At 39.3% G+C, this 19,838-nt stretch overlaps 1 protein-coding gene across 1 annotated transcript; it reads right to left on the bottom strand.

The window, feature by feature from the left end:
- Positions 1-3,226: 3,226 nt before the first annotated feature.
- LOC120294079 lies at positions 3,227-3,946 on the bottom strand. Its single transcript, XM_039313978.1, has one exon. The coding sequence runs from the start codon at positions 3,944-3,946 to the stop codon at positions 3,227-3,229; it is 720 nt and encodes a 239-aa protein (XP_039169912.1).
- Positions 3,947-19,838: the final 15,892 nt, after the last annotated feature.

Here is a 19,838-nt window from a genome sequence, read left to right as displayed (position 1 = left end):
CAATTGAGTCATAAAAATTACAAAAAATATGATCAAGTCATTTTATTAACTCCATCTAACTTGGTTAGTGGAGAATGCTGACATGCCTTTTTTTTAATTATTTTCTCTCTCCTACATGGTAGTGACATTGCTAAAACGATGTAGTTTTGATTAAAATTTAATTTTTTAGTAGCAATTTTTTTAAGTCACATTAAAAAAAATAAGTTTACTTAAAAAAAAAAAAAGGGTAAGCCTAGGTGATTACCTTCCATCCACTTTTTTTCTTTTTTAAAAATTTAATTTATTTCTTAATCTAATTTAAAAATTATTTAGATTAAAAAATCCAAATAATTTATTTCTTAATCTAATTTAAATATTTATTAGATTAAAAATTATATTTGGATCAAAAACACATTGCTTTAGCCTCATCTTTCATGTTTTAGCCATTGACCATTTTATAAATATTATTAAAATTTATATACTTTTAGAAATATATATGAATTTTTAATGATTTTTTATATTTTCTTTCTTTTGTTTCCTTTTTCTTTGTTTCCTTTTCCTTTATTTCTTCCAAACTTGACGAGGGCCGCTAGCCAACCCTTGTTGGTCACAAGCAAGGGCTAGCTGATCCTCACCAATCGTGAAGCCCTCACTTGTGATCGACGAAGTTCAATGAGCCCCGTTGAATTTGGTAGAAAAAAAGGGAAAGAAATAAACAAAAATAAAAAATTATAAAAAATGTTTATGTCAGTGCTGGTTGCCCTCACGTCAAAGATTTTCTATTAAAATTTACTAGATTAACTTAATTGGCAAAAAGTGAAAAGGTTTAGAGCTCGAATTTGTAAAATTGAAAGGCTTATGATTAAATTGGACAAAATGCAATAGGTTTAGGACTTTTTAAATAACTTTTTCCTGATACAACATAGAACTTTTCACATTTAGGATTTGTTTGATTGAACGAAAACTGTTTCGAGAAATTGTTTTTCGACTTTTCGATATTTGAATGATAAAAACTAATCGATTTCGCAAACGTTTTCTTTGGGCTTGAAAGAACAAGCTCATATTGAGGGAAAACAATTTCTCCGTCTAGCAAAAAAAGAAATCATTTTCCTTAAACTCCAAATAAATGAAAACTAATCATTTTCTTTGAAAATATTTTCCTTTATTATTTCTCTTCGGATTTCCTTATGTTGACCAAAACGGCATTATACTTTGAGATATCAACTAGAATTTCAAAGAAAGCAGTTGTTGGACGTAATTGATCAATACATCATATCAATCAGTGGTGCCTAACCTCTTTATGATGGCAACTACAATTCCTACCGGACATGAATCTTTTGTCCCTCTCACAAATTCCTTTAATGTTTGGATAAATCTCAATCATTGATTTATAAAAATGAAGATTTTATATATGATTGAGATTTGTGGAGATACCAAGTAAACCATGGTATGGGATAGAAGATCCTCATCCTGACATTGAATATCTTCCGCACATTTTATTGTCCTCAATTATGACCTTTTTTGCTTTTAAAATCAACAGCAGACACTCATTTGGGCAGGCCTCATCAAATGCGTCTTTTAGCAGTACAGCAAAGAGAGAGAGACCAGCGACTAGCCTAGGCAAAGAGATATTTATTATAAGTTGTAAAATTTTTCCGTTCTCCACATTGATACCACGATACTCTTAACGTCAAATTTGCCCTGATAACTTTAACGATCTAGTCCTAGAAGTCCGCAGGGAGTGAAAATTGCCGTTTCCGAATATTTGCTTTTAAGGATGATCAAAATGGTCCTACTACAATGTGCCACGAGCGCTTTCTGAGTGCGCCGTCGATAACAATCTTTCTCTATTATCTGAAATACATGTAATAAATATCATGATCACAAGGAAGCCAAGACCCTGGTCCACCCACACCAAAACGAAGGACACTTTCTTGTAGCAACTTCTAAAACAAACTTGAGTACATTAAGCGAACTTGAAGGATGCTGTTAGACACAGTTAGAAGCCACTTGTGTTAAAGTTAGACGTACCGAACCATTGCAACTAGATTAGTCACTATCATTCACCGAAAGTTGCACTTTGCTTTAGTCTTGCCAATATAGCCATTTAAAAAGCAGGGCTATTATTTTGCTTGAGTTTCACTTTCCATCACATGCGAATTTTTTACATTGAGGATGAGGGGTCCCATGACTTTGCATACTAATGGTAACTTCATCAGGAAGTTGTCTTCTTTAAAAAGAAAATTACAAAATTCATCTTCAACTTTACTTCCCATGGTATATAATTGCCTAAGAGACTTGCTCGGACCCACAAACCCCGCCAATTAGGCCTTTCTCACCCAAAAAGTTAGCTCATAGGGTGAGACTTTCCCTCACACTTATAAACCAACCACTAGTTCATTTTACAGTCAATGTGAGACAACCTCAACACACATCTCTCCTCCCCACCACATGCACCACCGTTGTTCCTTTGGAGGCCATCGCCCACCTCATATTTGAGGCAGGCGATGGTCACCGTACCAACTTAAGATTAGGTAAAGGTTGTGGTCACCATGGTGAAGCTTTGCTATAGAGCTTGCACATCTGGCGAGCTTGCAATAGAGGTTTACAACCAGCCGCAACCCTCAGGAACTCATTGTCCCAAAGCCACGAACAATCTCACCACAAATAAAGAAGGGATGAGAGAGAGGTGTAGGCAAAAGGCAAGGGGGAGGGTGACATCATTGGCGTCCGCATCAGACTGGGTGGGGTTGACCCAAGGGTGGCTCTTGACCGTTGATGGGATAATTATAAAAAAAGTTCTAAACTTATTATACGGATGTCAATTCAGTCATAAATCTTTTAATTTGGCCAATTTAGTCCAAATACCAATATCATCAAGCCAAATGACAAAGTCTCAATCATCTTTGTTTCATTTCATTCTGTGAAGATCATTCAACAGTGCACTCAAGCAGCTCTTTCATTGAATGAATCGCCATAGAGGCAAGCAAGAGACATGAATATGTGTTGAATGAGAGGATGAGAGGAGAAACAGAGAGGACTCGATCTTATTGAAATGAAGATCAGCCAGCAACAAGTCATGCGTTGAACATACTTGACCACATATACCCCCATACTAGACCACCAACCTTATCAATCTCTCTATACCCACAGCGATAAAAGACCCCAAGAAAGCCCTGAAAAGTTGACTTATGTATCTTTCGCAAAGTTACCATATTAGCAATTGACATGAGAAATTTTGAACTGATCACATGACGGTGCATCCGGCGGCATTTTCTTCACTTAAGTAATCACATCGGCTCACGTAGTAACCTCTATTCCCACCCGGACACTCACAAGCCAGACTTCCACACCCCTCATCGCACATCACTGGCCTCCCTTGCCAAGGATAGAAACCTCTATTCCCGCCTTGACACTCACCGGTCGGTCTTCCACATCCATCATCGCACAACACTGGCCTCCCCTGCCAATGATAGGAACCTTTATTCCCACCTTGACACTCATCAGCTGGTCTCCCACATCCATCAAAGCACATCACTGGCCTCCTCCGCCCACAATAGCATGGTCTCCCACCATACCCTCCATAACCTGGTGGACAACAACAAACACCCACCATTGGAGACACCGGCACCATCGAAGATACTGGCATTGGTGGGTAGCCTGCCACCGGAATTGGCACCTTCTGGGGCAGCGGTTCGGGCACCTCCTGTAGAGGCTTCAGTGGAGCAGGTGGCTTGTGCTTTTCTTCTTTTCTTTGGGTCTTTGTTTTATCCTTAGGTTTATCTGGCTGCCCAACGTCCCTGACTTCGGTAACCTTCGGGGTTCCCGGCGGTTTCTCGGGCTTCTTCTCAGGCTCCTTGGGCTTGTCGAGTAGGATCTCAACGCCCTGCACCGTCTCACCACCCTTGCGAATGATCATCTGCCGGATCTTCTCTGGGCTGCAGCACACGACGGTGATCAACACCATGTTCTGCTTTTCATTGTATATCTGGTCTCGGATTTCTTTTGTTCACAAATGAATTCATAACAAACTCAGTCAAATTAATTAACACCAATGCAATAGTAATTACAAACCAAGAAATGATAACAATTTGAAACTAAAAAGAGGGGAAGCCAAAAAAAAAAAAAAAAAAAAAAACAGTGAGAGAGAGAGAGAGAGAGAGAGAGAGAGAGAGACTCACGGGGAAATTTACATAGAACTTTCTTGATCTTCTTGTAGCAGCGCCAGCACTCCAAATTCACCTTTATCACCATCCTGGTCACCTGCAACAAACCGGGAAAATGCAAAAATCAATTAAGCCATGTGTATCAAATGAATGAGAAGAACAATTCGAGGTTTTCCTTCTCCTAATCGTTTGCAGACAAAGTATCACGCGTAAGATGCAAAACAGAGAAATGAACAGGATGGACCCAACAAAATAATGACCCAAATGGAGAGATAGTTGTTCTGAAGAATCGCAATCATAAAATGATAAGAAAACGACACAGAAAAGAAAAGGCAGGTATCAAGAGAGATGAGTTAAGAGGAAATAGAAAGAGGATTGACCTTCTCTGCCATAGCAGCGGGAGAGACAAGGTCGGGAGAGCTCGAAAACGAGGTATGCGACTGCGAAGTGGTGAAGGAAGGGGCGAGTGATGATGATTGGGTGTCGATGATAGAGGAATATGAATGATATAGAATGGGAACAGACTGGTTAAGAAAGAGAACGGTCCCTATAAATTTAATAGCTTCATCTGCTTCCTTCTTATGTTTTCGAGAAAATTCTGTATATGACTTGGAGTCACAGGACGAACGGTGCCAACCAAGAAATGTACGGCAAACCCGTATTTTAGCGAGACTAAGAACAGGGAATTTGACCGTACGTATGTTAGTTCTCATGTCGCTGTCACGTGGTCGTGACGCCCATGGTATTATATCACCCCCACTGCTGGTGGTGCTTGCTGTTTGCGGGAATGATTGGGTTATGGACAGATACCGCACCTGTTTTACCTTCCATCCTCAAAAGAATTCCATCGGCAGAACAGGAACAGCCCTAGGGCGATGGCTACAATCTCATCACTTTGCTTTCTGCAGTTGAATTTCCACTGCGCGCGTTCAGTTTTGTTCCTTAAAACTTTCGTTTTGCCCGTGCGATTTCGGTCCTTTGATTGTTGTTCTTGCATCGAATTTGGTTTCGACAATTCACTGCGCATGAACTTGGATTCGAGGGAATTGGTAGGTGGCTGTGCTGGGGTGAACTGAACTGTTTTATACGCTTTAATGCTAAACTCAATACATGGAACTAAAATTGTATGGACTGATCACCTAATATGTCGAGCATCGAACACAATAACAAATAAAACAAGTAGTTAAACGGGGCACTAGATTTATGCGGTTCGATCAATGTGGCCTACTCTAACAGACTAGAGATTGAGTGGTACAACAAAGAGTACTAGCTTTAAACTTTGAAAAGAAAAGAAAAAACCTTAATGGTTGTCTTTAACATGGGATAGGTAATAGACTGTGTTCTCCAAACCCACGTTACATGGTTTCATGTGAAGTCCAAATTGGACTTTAAACCCGTGACATAATTTAACTAAAGTATATCCAAATCCCAAAAAATTACGTAAGACCTTCCTCATATGGCAAATCGATCTCCACAAAAAGCAAATCATGAGATTAAAGAACTGTGGGAAGAAACAAGAAATGATTCTGCATCGACAATAGACCAAATTACACATGCACAATTTGGTTGGAAATGTCTGTTAGATTTTGAAAAATGATTGGGGACCGCCAATGTAGTAGTGGGATTCATCTCTGTAAAGAGGAAGTAGCCATTGATTAAAAAGAACAAGAAGCTTAGTTTATCAAGTCACTCATTTAATTGAGAACTCGCTATCCACAGTGCAAGTAAGATTAGATTAAATCTATTGCCTGAACAAAAACTTAGAACCACAACTCAGCCATTTTACCACCAAGGCATCTTGAAAGTGAATTGTGTTCCATGAATATGAGATCTATTTAATGTGATGTATGGAATATATGACAAAGGCGGAGTTCTATGATGGGTATGGACCAGCTTATAAATTAGTTTACACAAAAGTTTGAGAACTTGAGAAAACCATGGATATCATTAGGCAATTCTTTCTTCTTCTAATTTAAGATACTAGGCTTATAGATATCACCTCCATATATAATTTGTGGTGGGTCTTTCAGCTTGCGAGTGCGTGGCTGCTGATTTTATCTTAATGCCGCAAAAGGATCGTGCACATGGGAATGTTCCCCTCATTAAATACTAGTGTTGAGCTCGTGCTAGAGGGGTGTGCAAAAGCAAATAAGTATGGAAGGTTAAAAAATAGATTGAGAATTATCTAAAAAAGAAAAATGCTCGCACTATTTTCACCTCCTTTTCAGCTCCTGACACACATTTTCATGTTGAATTGATTATATTATCCCTTGAATGTCCCACTCTTGACTTAAGATTAATTTTTGCTCTTTCTCTTCTTGTTCTTTTGTTTCAATTTTGCTAAAAGACAAAACTATCCCATCCCTTTCAAATAACTTTTTTTTTCACTCTAGTCGGTTCTCCCACAACCATTACATTCAATGTTTCCTTCATGTTTGTTTTCTTCTAAACTTTTTCTCCATTTTTGTAATATGAGCAAGCACTAATCATATATCGTATTAAGGAAATGTTAGTTCCATCTACAAGTTGTTTACTTTATTTCCCTAGATTATCCTCACGATCATGAATTTTTCAACTTCGATATTGTGGTTGATGTATGCATTATACATAATTTACTCATTTTTCATTAAATTATTTTTGTCGTGCCGTCACTATAAAAAAAAATTTATTTTTTGCTTAAATGTATTTTTTGATGATGAAACTATGAATGGAGAAAAATAATTAATCATGTCAACAAGTTCATTTGAAAGTTTACTAGGTAATTTAACACAGGAGGATCCTTTGAGCAATCTGCGGATGCATTTTCTTGCTCAAGGTTATATTGTCTCTATAAAAAGGTCAGAGAGACAAATATGTTCTTCTTGGTTGTGATAAGGGAGGTAATTGTGATCGACATAATATTTCTATTAAATGTCAAAGAAGAAAGATCAGATCTCATTTGATTGACCATCCTTTTAAAGTATGTTGTTATAAATAGAAGAAGAAATTAGGATCACTCAAAATATTTGATGCACCACACAATAAATGATTAAAAATTTGACTATTGCATTCACTGAATAAAATGAAAATTGAGTAGTTAAATCACACGGATTACAACATAATGACACATACTAAAGTCATAATTAAAAACAATGCGTACTAAATCCTAGTAAAAATAAGAAATATACAACTCATTAACCCAATAATTAGTTTTTTTGGGTTAAATAATTAGTTAGCTATCTACCACGTAATTTTTTTTTTTTTGAAAAGAGGTACACAAATTTTCTTTCAAATGGAGAAAGCAAAGGAAAAAAAAACCAAAAAAGAAGAAAAGAAATAAAGAATTAATCTTAAGTCAAGAACAAGCCCCATATTTAACGTTAGCAAATGTTGTTTGAGAGGAGTATGGGTAGTTTCATTTTTAGTAAAATTGAAAAAAAAAAAAAAAAAAAGAAGGAAAAAAATGCAAGAAATAATCTTAAGTCAAGAGTGGGATTTGTGTCATGCCCCGGACTCCCTAGCCACAAGAACACAACCAACTAGGGGTTATCGTTGCGACTTCCTAAGCGCGTCGCCATCCCACTTCTTTTTATATTTTCATTAAGAGTAGGCGGAAGCATATATATCAACCAACACACAGACAACACAACAAATAAGCAGCCAAGAAAAAACAGCACATAAAACTTCGTTTATATCATGTTAGTACATTTAGAAAGCCCTTTTCTACGGGCACTTCCTTATTTACACCTTGCTATATCTATCCGTAGAGACTAGAGGTAATTCCTATCTCTTCTATGGGGGCCCAACTCCAAAATTGGTGTCCATACCTACAAATTTGAAAGATAAAAGAGTGAGTCGGGGCACTCAATAAGTGTCGCGACCTCTCTTTTTTCGACGCCCAATTAGGGTGGGCACTTGCGGAGGCTAATGATTCGGCTAGGTTTATTAAGCTTAGCTCAGGCTCTTCCAAGCCCACCAATTCACGATTTAATGGTTTGATATTTTAACATATAAGTTAATTTTAAAACAGAGTCACCACTAATCAATTTAGAGTGGGTCGATTAGAAACCTAAGCAAAATATTGGGAGGAATAGTCACTCCTGCGCAACTAGAGAAACTAGGTTCGGGTACTTGATTACACTAGTTAATCACTAATGCCCTTCCGATACCTAATCTTGTTTAAATCCCAAGGCTTTTTGGAATTTTGAGAGGTTTTTCCGTGTGTCACGACCTCCCCGAAGCAGGCTGGACCACCTAAGGGTTCGGCTAATGGACTACTAAGTCTAAAATTAGCTCGGACTTTCCCAAGCCCATACCAATTCGCTACTTAGGTTCAAATATTTAGCATGCAAAAGATTATAAACTAGGAGTCGCCACTAATCAGTTTTCGGTAGGTTGATTAGACACCTAAGTAAAATAACGGGAGAATTATTTTACTCCTACAAACCAAAGACTTTAGGTATGGGGACTTTGTTACACTAGATTTCTCTAATGCCCTTTCGGTACCATTCTTTTTATTTTCAAAAATGTTTTTGCAGGCAACTTGGATTTATTTTAACCTAAATCACTATCATGCAAATGGGTGATCGCACGGGTGCTCAATCATTATTAAACACTCAAAGAATCAAATAAATTGCATCAAAAGAATTAAACGTACAAAGCAAGCAATTTTTTTCGGTTTCTTTTATCTTGAATGTGACATCTTGATTTTCAGTTCTGATTTCGATTGGATAAGTTGGACCTTTCATCAACGTGACTATAGTGTTTTTCTCTAAGATGGCCACTCATGAGATAACTAACCTATCTGGTGAAGCCGTTAAGGGATTTTAAATGCAATAGATTTGAGAATTCGACCAGGAATCGACTGCTCGACCGTACTAGTTTGCAAGGGTCATTGCGGCACAATTAAAAATTGATCGGAGACTGGAGATAGGTCGATTCGACTAAGTTGATGATCAAAGTGTGGGTGATTCCACCTGATTGCAAAATTCTCATCGAACGGCACTAAACCGATTTTCTACGTTTGGGTACCCTATATCCGTATTTGAAACCTTGAGATTTTCACGACCGCCAAGAGTCGCCAATGTGTCGAATGGGTTCATTGTTGTTCGAAGAAAATCGACCACGGGTCAATTGCACCAAAAATTTCTAAAAGCTACTCGGTAGGTAAGGTCACACTAAAAGCGTGTTTGATTGAAAATAACCGCGAATTTGAATTCGATTTTAGAAATTAGAAGTCCTATCATGTCATGAGTCATCCTAGGAACATCGACTCACATTTTGAGGAAATTCTAGTGGGTTCGGGATTTTACGGAAAATCGTTGCGGACGATTCGGAAAAGAACGGAAATTTGGATTGACCATTTTGAAGAGACTTTTGACATCTGGTGTAAGTGAATCGATGAATGGAAGTTGTTTGGGCTTTTTCTAAATTGAAATTGGATCTCAATCGGATTTGTTTGTTCAGAAAATTGGATTCGAAAAAGAAAATGAATTAAAATTCGGAATTGAAGGAAACGGCCGTTGTTCTTGCCCAAAACTTGTTGTTTGAAGGAAATTTTGTACAAGAAAGCAAGTGAGGGTCAAGTACTTTAGCATAGGGATTTTTGGGGACCAATTTGGACTAAACAAAAACAAGTGGCACAATGATTTTTGGATTATAGGAAATCCTTTTAGTTTTCTTTAATTTTCTTCCTTATTTCTTTTCCCCCTTGCTGCGCACGTTCCCTCCTTTGACTTCTCTCTCCACGTTTTCTTTTCCCATTTTCGAACACCCCTCTCCCAGCCGACAAACCCCCTTCAGTTTGGTCATCTTTTGCCCATGTTCTTTTGACTTTTTTAAACTTATCCTTATCTCTCACACTTTCTTTCGTCCCTCACAGCTCACTTTCTCTCTCATTTGTCTCTCATCTCTCTAGAAGACCCACGCAGGAAGACCCCACCACAGCCGACACTCCCTCCTCCTTAGTGCGTTGGTCTTCCCTTTCGTTGGACTGGATGCAGCTGTCTTCTACTTCTTTTTTATTCTGACTTCACGGAAGCAGCCCCTCCATTTGGATCGCACAGCCGCACGCCTCCATCGATCTCCATATTCTCTGCTCTCTGTGCGGCGTCACCAAAGTCAACCACAGCCGCTTCGAAGACCCATCCGCTCCAGCAATTCGGTCTAGTTCGGCGCCTAAGCGAGAAGCCGCGAAATCAGCCCTCGGCCAGCCGTGGACAGCAGCCTATTTCTTCAGATTGCAGCAAGCGTTTGTAGGTTTTGTGATTCGTTTTTCGGCCCCATCCATGCTCCCGTTGGCAGTCCCGCTTTGAGGCTTATCGGTCCTCGTCGCGTGCTCGTCAATTTGATCCAAGCCAATCTTTAATCAAGTGAGTTTAGCTCACTGATCCTTGATTAGTAGACTAATGATACTTAAGGGTTAATTAATGTTAATTAATTAGGATTAGGTGGTTAGATTAGAGTAGATTAGTGATTATTAATTAATTGTGATGCATATTAGACAAATTGATTGTGCATTTAGCAAGTAGACTTGTCATATTATTTATTGAATGCATCTCGGTATTTTTCCCGGACCGTTTCGGGTTCCAATTAGGCGATATGGGCCTAAGTTTCATTTATTAGTATTTATTAATTAATTTTTATAATTATTTATTTAATTATTTATTTTTCAGAAATAAGGCTGGGATAGTCGACGACCGAAATTTCGTGCTGATTGTCGTGGTGCAATCCGTTTATTTATTTGAGCTCTACGTTGCGTGGAATTGAATTAATTGTGGAATTTTAAGAATTGTTCCTAAGTTGTATTTATTTTAGTAATTGATTGACGAATAATCGGGCATCGCTTATTAGTGCCAAAGTGTTATGGTGGACTACCGATTGTAGTGGAAATTGTGGAATTGAAAGTGAATATGTATAGTGGATCAATGGTAAGTTATATATCACCTCGGAGAAGGCACGTGAGCTCGGTGAGTTGGTCTATCACCTGGGAGAATGCACGTGGGCTCGGTGATTAAGTATGTCATCTTGAAAGGGGCACGTGGGCTCGGTAAATGCATGTGGTCTCAAAGGGTACATTTGGCATCTTGAAGAGAAACGTGGGCTAGATGACTTGATGCATCGCCTCGAAGAATGCACGTGGTCTCAATGGGTACATTTGGCATCTTGAAGAGACACGTGGGCTGGATGACTTGATGCATCGCCTTGGAGAATGCACGTGGGCTCAATGGTTCAGTATGGCATCTTGAGGAGACACGTGGGCTCGGTGACCTAATGCATCACCTTGGAGAATGCACGTGGGCTGAATGAATTAGCATGTCGTCTTAGAGAATGCTTGTAGGCTCAGCGACTAGATGTTCCATCGTGGGAAAATGTATGGTATCAGTTAAGTGACCAGGTAAGGCCGAGCTAACATGTAATCGACTAGGTCGATTGATCATTGCTTGATCTGAGGTTATGAATTGATATGACCGAGAAATGGTCTGATTGTCATGTAATCGACTAGGTCGATTTGTTGTGATTGTTTGGGTGCCTATTGAACTGTACTGATTTGCAGGTGGAATCTGAGGCTAAAGTAAGTCCTCCGACTTGTGTTGTACATAGGCAATCCTTTTAACGTATCGGTTTCCTAATCGAGTCTTAGGGAGTAGAACTCGCTAAGACGTTGTCTCACTGGTTATTGAATAACCATTTTCAGGTCCTTAGACGGCATTGGTGAAGGACAGAGGCCCGGAGTGAAGGAGGGGAAACCTGAAGAATTACGATCCTATCGAACTAGATAGTCATAGGGCAAATCTCTTTTGTTGGGAGTCAAGTATTTGTTGTAGATTTTGAATTTTATGACCTTGTGGTTTAAAACCTCGCTTGACCATTCATCTTGTATATATTTGCAGTATAGTTTGCAATATATATAAGTGTGGTTGCTTTTAAAGTGAAAATTTGGAGTCATACGTTTCTATCCCATTATTTTATTTTCTGGGGATTTATAATTGCTTCCGCGTGTGCTTATTAAAATGAATGGGTCGGCGATACGTCCTGAGATATCACTAGCAATCGACCAAGGGTGAAGGATGAGCACGTGACCGAGGATCGGGACGTGACATCCCCTTTTTGTGGTATCAGAGCAATGGTTAGGGATTGGAGTGATAATGAGCGATGAGTCACGGGATAGTGAGTAGGAAGAACCTTTAATTCATGCTGGTGCATGTCTATGATAGCTGATTGTAGCTTGTTTGTGAGTCACTCGAATTCTAATGTGGTATTAGAATTAGAAAATAGGTTTCTATAAAGATCCTATAGCTTGAGTGATCGGGGCTTGAGTGATCAGGAGCTGAGAGCTCCCAGTAATAGGTCGGTAGCCTCTGTGACTCGGGCAAGAACGCCGACGAGAATCGGTGCCTGAGGTGGTTGTGTCAGAGCGCCGGCTTAGGGCAGCGCGAGTGTAAGAGTACCGCCGTAAGTCGGTACTGAAAGTGTAGCAGCATTGAGCAATCCTAGGTCCAGCAAGATCGTTCAGGCGCAAGTTTTTCCTAGGAGCTTGTCAAGCTAGTAAGTTCGGGATCAAGTCGTTGTTGTTGCTGCTGTCACTACTGTCGTTAGTGCCGGAATCATCGTTGTTGCCACACCTGTCGAGGTTCAATATGGAGATGTGATCTAGGAGCAAGTTATTGCATTTGAGTTGAAGTTTAGACTCAGTATAAATGGGAATCAGTTTGGGAAGGAGCCTATGACCGGAAGAAGACATGCTATCTCGGCCATCAGGAAAGGCGGAATAGACAAGTCAGCATCGGATCAGAATGTTATGTGTCATGGAAGACAACATGAATCGGCCTGTGCCATTTTAGGATGGGTGGTTATTCTGATTGTGACCGATAGGGTCACTTGGCAAGAGACTGTTTCAGAAGGTCGATGAGACCACAATAGTAGTTGTTGTTATCACTGATGGAATCACAAGTGCCATCGCTGTCGAGAGATAAGATCAACGGGGTGTGCCATAGAAAATACCACAGGAGTATTTGGAATAGGCCTCCAATACAAGAAAAAGTGCATGCTGTCACCTGACAGGAGATAAAGGACTCTCCAAAGGAGTGCCAAAAATACTGAAGGGATGCATGTATTAATCCTATGTCTGAGTATGGCTAGAACGTACTATGATGGTAGTCAACACGGCCATCAAGTGAGGAACTGTCAGTTGAAGTTCAGAAAGAACACCAACACTACTATTACCGATAGGACGCCACAAGGATAGCGAAAGAGATAGGAATGAAACCAACCATGCACCGGTAAGAGAAATAATGTCTTGAGGTAATTTTATCAGAGTAGTGCCTCAGAATTTCAGGGATTAAGTTGTGGAATTTCAGTATGTGTGTTAAGGTTGTAGGAGAAGAACCACTGACTAGAGTTGTACTTGATTGGCTGTTGGTGTACAACTCTATTGTCAAGTGTGGAAAGAATTGGCTCTAGAGCATCTTGTGGTGATGAATTGTTGTAGTGGAGTAACCCAGTTTGTTCCAGGAGTAGGTAGAAGTGCCGAGTTTTAATGAGAGTCGAGAAGGGTCCTCGACTTCTTTAATCTCGTCACTTGAGGCAATCCATTTGTTAGACGGAAGATGCCTAGATTACTAATGGATAAGACAGATTAAAGAACTAAAGATGGAGGACATCTCAGTAGTCCAAGAATCTTTAGATGCGTTGTCATAAGAATTATCAAACTGTTGTCAGAAAAAGAGATAGAAATTGCGATCGAGCTAGCACCCAGAAAGAGTCACTTTCTAAGGCTTCTTACCAGTTGTCGTTGTTTGAATTGAAAGAATTGATCGTATAGATGCGAGAATTCTTGATTAAAGAATTTATGCACGCTAGTACATCACTTGAGGAAACATCAGTTTGTGTGTGAGAGAGAGAAGAATGATTCGTTGCAATTAGGCATTGACTATCGTCCACCCAATTAGGTGACAACCATGTACAAGTATTCATGGCTAAAGATCAACGAATGGTGTGACCAATTATGAAAAGTGTCGGTACTTACAAAGGTCGACTTTAGAACAGGGCATCATCAGTTGGGGATCAGAAAGAAGTACATATTGAATACAGTATTTAGTACATGAGATGGTCTTTAGGAGAGTATTGTAAGGCCCGTTGGTATGGTGAACACCCTAGCTACTATTACAGATTTGATGAATCGAGTAATTAGGGAATACATAGATCGGTTCATGATCATGTTCATCAATGTTATTCTGATGTGTATTTGAGGAGTGCAGAGGAGCATGAGAGTTGTCTAAGGTTGGTACTTCAGACCCTAAGGACTCGTGGTTTGGAAACTAAGTTAGCAAATGCGAGTTTTGGTTAACTCGTGTTGCGTTCCTAAGTCACGGGATTTCAAGTGAAGGAATCTCCGTGGACCAACCGAGATTGAAACAGTTGTTAGTGGACCAATACCGACAACAATGTCGAGATCAGAAGCCGTGTGGATTGGATAGATTACTACGAGAGGATTTGTGGAAGAAGCCTCAGCATCAATACTGTCATTGATTCGACTCCTGAAGAAAGAAAAACAGTTAGTGTGGACAAACAAGTACAAGCGTGGTTGTCAAGAGTTTGAATAGAAACTGATTACCATACATGTACCGACCATTCCATTTGGTTCTGGAAGACATGAGATTTATAGTGATGTGTCATGCAGAAAACTGAGTGCGCACTAATGCAACATAAGGAGATTGTTGCATATGCGTTCCGCTAGTTAAGACCTCCTAGGTTGAAATTATCAAAGCATGACTTGTAACTCGCAGCATCAAATTTCGCTTTAAAGATTTAGAATCATTATTGATATGAAGAAAGATTTCCCAATCCTCATCGGCTATTAAAGCCTCAAGTGTTATTTTGTCAAAAAGAGTTGAATATGAGATGGTGTCGTGAAACAGGACTCTGGAAGGACTATGATGGTGATATCTGGTATCATCTTGAAAGAACGAGAAAAGTCATTAAGGCGTTGAGTTGAAAGTTTCAATTGTGCATAGATTGGTTAAGGTATGGACCTTACTTGAAAATAGTTCAAAATTCGATTTTCAGATTTGAGATAGGCCACCTTTTGAATTTATGGCCACTCTCAAAATTGAACCGAATATTTAGACTAAAATCAGACATTTAAGTGATAGACTGAGATACTCAGAAAATCCTATAAGACGATACTGATAAGAAAGAATCTGACTTTCAGACTTCAAAGAATGGAACACTTAAATTCCGAGAATGATTTAGTGTACTTGATGTTGTAGCACTCAGGTAAGAAATATTGTCAGAAATTCACTGTAGCAGTTGCAGTATTTGATTAGACAATTCAAAGTAGGTTAGAATCGACGTCAGCTCGACTGGTAATCGTTATAAAGATAGATACCGCCAGACAAATTATGAGTGTCAAAGGTACCGACGAGTGGAAATTTGGTAATGAAAGCCGGGAGGACTTTATCAATCACTCGGGAGAGTCCCGAGTGGGAATGGAAGTATGGCATGATGGAAAATCATGACAGGCTCACTAAGGAATCAGGGGAGTACTAATTCCATTTGAGGTTATAGTCGACAAGTGAATGGAACCGACTCACCTTAGTATGGTATGAAGAGATCTCGATTTGAATGGATATACCAAGGTGTGTGTGTATTAGATAATTCACCGGTATGGAGTGCTGCGGATGAATTATATGTCAAATCTAGATAAGAGGTTACAAGTTTGGCAGAGCTTTCAGATGGTTCTTATTGAAGCTTGCAGAGCAGAGTATGCATAATTTCAATGTTGAAAAAAAAAAAGTGAAGTGAAGTGAAGAAAGATCACAGGCCAAGGTCAGCTTAGTAATCAATGATTGTAATTGTTGAGATCAGTGTCGCACGTGGAAAGCCTGGTTCAGTGGGTGGTTCAGAAAGAGTAGATTCTGTGTACCAAGATGGTCTTCTTGGTCAAAGTGGTCTGACAACACCACGGGACTAAAGAAACAACGTGGAGAAGTGAGACTCGATGAGATGACAACACTCCCACCTTTTTGTTTAAGGATTGGTAAAGATTTAAATTTCGAGGGTGAAATTTTTATAAGATGGGAAGAGTTGTGATATCCTGATTTTCAGTTCTGATTTCGATTGGATAAGCCGGGCCTTTCATCAATGTGACTATAGTGTTTTTCTCTAAGACGGTCACTCGTGAAATAACTGACCTATCTGGTGAAGCCGTTAAGGGATTTTAAATGTAATAGACTTGAGAATTCGACCAGGAATCGACTGCTCGACCGTGCTAGCCTGCAAGGGTCATTGCGGCACAATTAAAATCTATCGGAGACCGAAGATAGGTCGATTCGACTGAGATGATGATCAAAGTGTGGGTGATTCCACCTAATTGCAAAATTCTCATCGAACAACACTAAACCAATTTTCTATCGTTTTGGATACCCCGTGTCCGTATTTGAAATCTCGAGAATTTCACGACCATCGAGAGTCGCCAATGTGTCGAATGGGTTCATTGTGGTTCGAAGAAAATCAACCACGGGTCAATTGCACCAAAAATTCCTAAAAGTTACCCAGTAGGTAAGGTCACACTAAAAGCGCATTTGATTGAAAATAACCGCGAATTTGAATTCGATTTTAGAAATTGGAAGTCCTATCGTGTCATGAGTCATCCTAGGAACGTTGACTCACATTTTGAGGAAATTCCGGCAGGTTTGGGATTTTTACGGAAAATCGTTGCGGACGATTCGGAAAAAGAACGGAAATTCGAATTGACCATTTTGAAGAGACTTTTGACATTTGGTGTAAGTGAATCGATGAATGAAAGTTGTTTGGGCTTTTTCTGAATGCAAATTGGATCTCAACCGGATTTGTTTGTTCAGAAAATCAGATTCGAAAAGAAAATGAATTAAAATTCGGAATTGAAGGAAACGGCCGTTGTTGTTGCCCAAAACTTGTTGCTTGAAGGAAATTTTGTACAAGAAAGCAAGTGAGGGTCAAGTACTTTAGCATAGGGATTTTTGGGGACCAATTTGGACTAAACAAAAGCAAGTTGGACAATGATTTTTGGATTATAGGAAATCCTTTTAGTTTTCTTTAATTTCCTTCCTTATTTCTTTTCCCCCTTGCTGCGCACGTTCCCTCCTTTGACTTCTCTCTCCACGTTTTCTTTTCCCATTTTCGAACACCCCTCCCCAGCCGACAAACCCCCTTCAGTTTGGTCTTCTTTTGCCCTTGTTCTTTTGACGTTTTTTAAACCTATCCTTATCTCTCACACTTTCTTTCGTCCCTCACAGCTCACTTTCTCTCTCTCATTTGTCTCTCATCTCTCTAGAAGACCCACGAAGGAAGACCCCACCACAGCCGACACTCCCTCCTCCTTAGTGCGTTGGTCTTCCGTTTCGTTGGACTGGATGCAGCTGTCTTCTACTTCTTTTTTTATTCTGACTTCACGGAAGCAGCCCCTCCATTTGGATCGCACAGCCGCACGCCTCCATCGATCTCCATCTTCTCTGCTCTCTGCGGCGTCACCAAAGTCAACCACAGCCGCTTCGAAGACCCATCCGCTCCAGCAATTCGGTCTAGTTCGGCGCCAAAGCGAGAAGCCGCGAAATCAGCCCTCTGCCAGCCGTGGACAGCAGCCTATTTCTTCAGATTGCAGCAAGCGTTTGCAGGTTTTGTGATTCGTTTTTCGGCCCCATCCGTGCTCCCGTTGGCAGTCCCGCTTTGAGGTTTATTGGTCCTCGCCGCGTGCTCGTCAATCTGATCCGAGCATATCTTTAATCAGGTGAGTTTAGCTCACTAATCATTGATTAGTAGACTAATTATGCTTAAGAGTTCATTAGTGTTAATTAAGTAGGATTATGTGGTTAGATTAGAGTAGATTAGTGATTATTAATTAATTGTGATGCATATTAGACAAATTGATTGTGCATTTAGCAAGTAGACTTGTCCTATTATTTATTTAATGCATCTCGGTATTTTTCCCAGACCGTTTTGGGTTCCAAATAGGTGATACGGGCCTAAGTTTGATTTATTAGTATTTATTAATTAATTTTTATAATTAATTATTTAATTAATTATTTTTCGAAAATAAGGCTGGGATAGCCGACGACTGAAATTTCGTGATGATTGTCGTGGTGTAGTCCATTTATTTATTTGAGCTCTACGTTGCGTGGAATTGAATTAATTGTGGAATTTTAAGAATTGTTTCTAAGTTGTATTTATTTTAGTAATTGATTAACGAATAATCAGGTATCGCTTGTTAGTGCCAAAGTGTTGTGGTGGACTTCCGATTGTAGTGGAAATTGTGGAATTGAAAGTGAATATGTATAGTGGATCAATGGTAGGTTATAGATCACCTTAGAGAAGGCACGTGGGTTCGGTGATTAAGTATGGCATCTTGAAAGGGACACGTAATTTGATGCATTACCTCGGAGAATGCACGTGGTCTCAAAGGGTACATTTGGCATCTTGAAGAGACACGTGGGCTCGGTGACTTGATGCATCGCCTTGGAGAATGCACGTGGGCTTGGTGACCTGATGCATCACCTTGGAGAATGCATGTGGGCTCAATGAATTAGCATGTCGTCTTAGAGAATGCTTGTAGGCTCGGCGACTAGATGTTCCATCGAGGGAAAAATGTATTGTATCAATTAAGTGACCGGGTAAGGCCGAGCTGACATGTAATCAACTAGGTCGATTGATTATTGCTTGATCTAAGGTTGTGAATTGATTGATTGATTGAATTGATATGACCGAGAAATGGTCTAATTGTCATGTAATCGACTAGGTCGATTTGATTGACATTTCGATATGTTATGATTGTTTGAGTACCTATTGAACTGTACTGATTTGCAGGTGGAATCTGAGGCCAAGGTAAGTCCTCCGACTCATGTTGTGCATAGGCAATCCTTTTAGCGTATTGGTTTCCTAATCTGGTCTTAGGGAGTAGAACTCGCTGAGACGTTATCTTACTGGTTATTGAATAACCATTTTCAGGTCCTTAGACGGCATTGGTGAAGGACAGAGGCCTGAAGTGAAGGAGGGGAAACCTGAAGAATTGACGATCCTATCGGACTAGATAGTCATAGGGCAAATCTCTTTTGTTGGGAGTCAAGTATTTGTTGCAGATTTGAATTTTATGACCTTGTGGTTTAAAACCTGACTTGACCATTCATCTTGTATATATTTGCACTATGGTTTGCAATATATATAAGTGTGGTTGCTTTTAAAGTGAAAATTTAGAGTCCTACGTTTCTATCCCATTGTTTTATTGTCTAGGGATTTATCATTGCTTCCGCTTGTGCTTATTAAAATGAATGGGTCAGCGATATGTCCTGGGATATTGCTAGCAATTGACCAAGGGTGAAGGATGGGCACGTGACCGAGGATCGGGGCGTGACATTGAAATTATAACTTTACCATAAAACATGCTCTTTAATTACATAACATAATTTTACTAACAAGCTATTTCTTATTAAATGATCCTAACATGCAAAGTATTTGACATGCACCTAATATTTTTGTATTTTTTGTTAAAATTTGTAATAAAAGGAAAACTTAATTAAACTATCTAAAATGAATAATTTTCTAACCTAGTTTAGGGATTAATTTGATTTAAACCTTATCCTATCTTAGAAAACTATTTTTTTATTAGAAAAGCGATTATTAAAATGTGCAAACATTACTAAAGACCCTATCTTTAAAATGTTATTTAAATCCAAACCTAAT

This window comes from Eucalyptus grandis, chromosome 5 (assembly GCF_016545825.1).
Source record: "Eucalyptus grandis isolate ANBG69807.140 chromosome 5, ASM1654582v1, whole genome shotgun sequence".
In the NCBI taxonomy this organism is placed as follows: Eukaryota; Viridiplantae; Streptophyta; class Magnoliopsida; order Myrtales; family Myrtaceae; genus Eucalyptus; species Eucalyptus grandis.
This window is presented reverse-complemented; position numbering and strand designations above follow the sequence as displayed.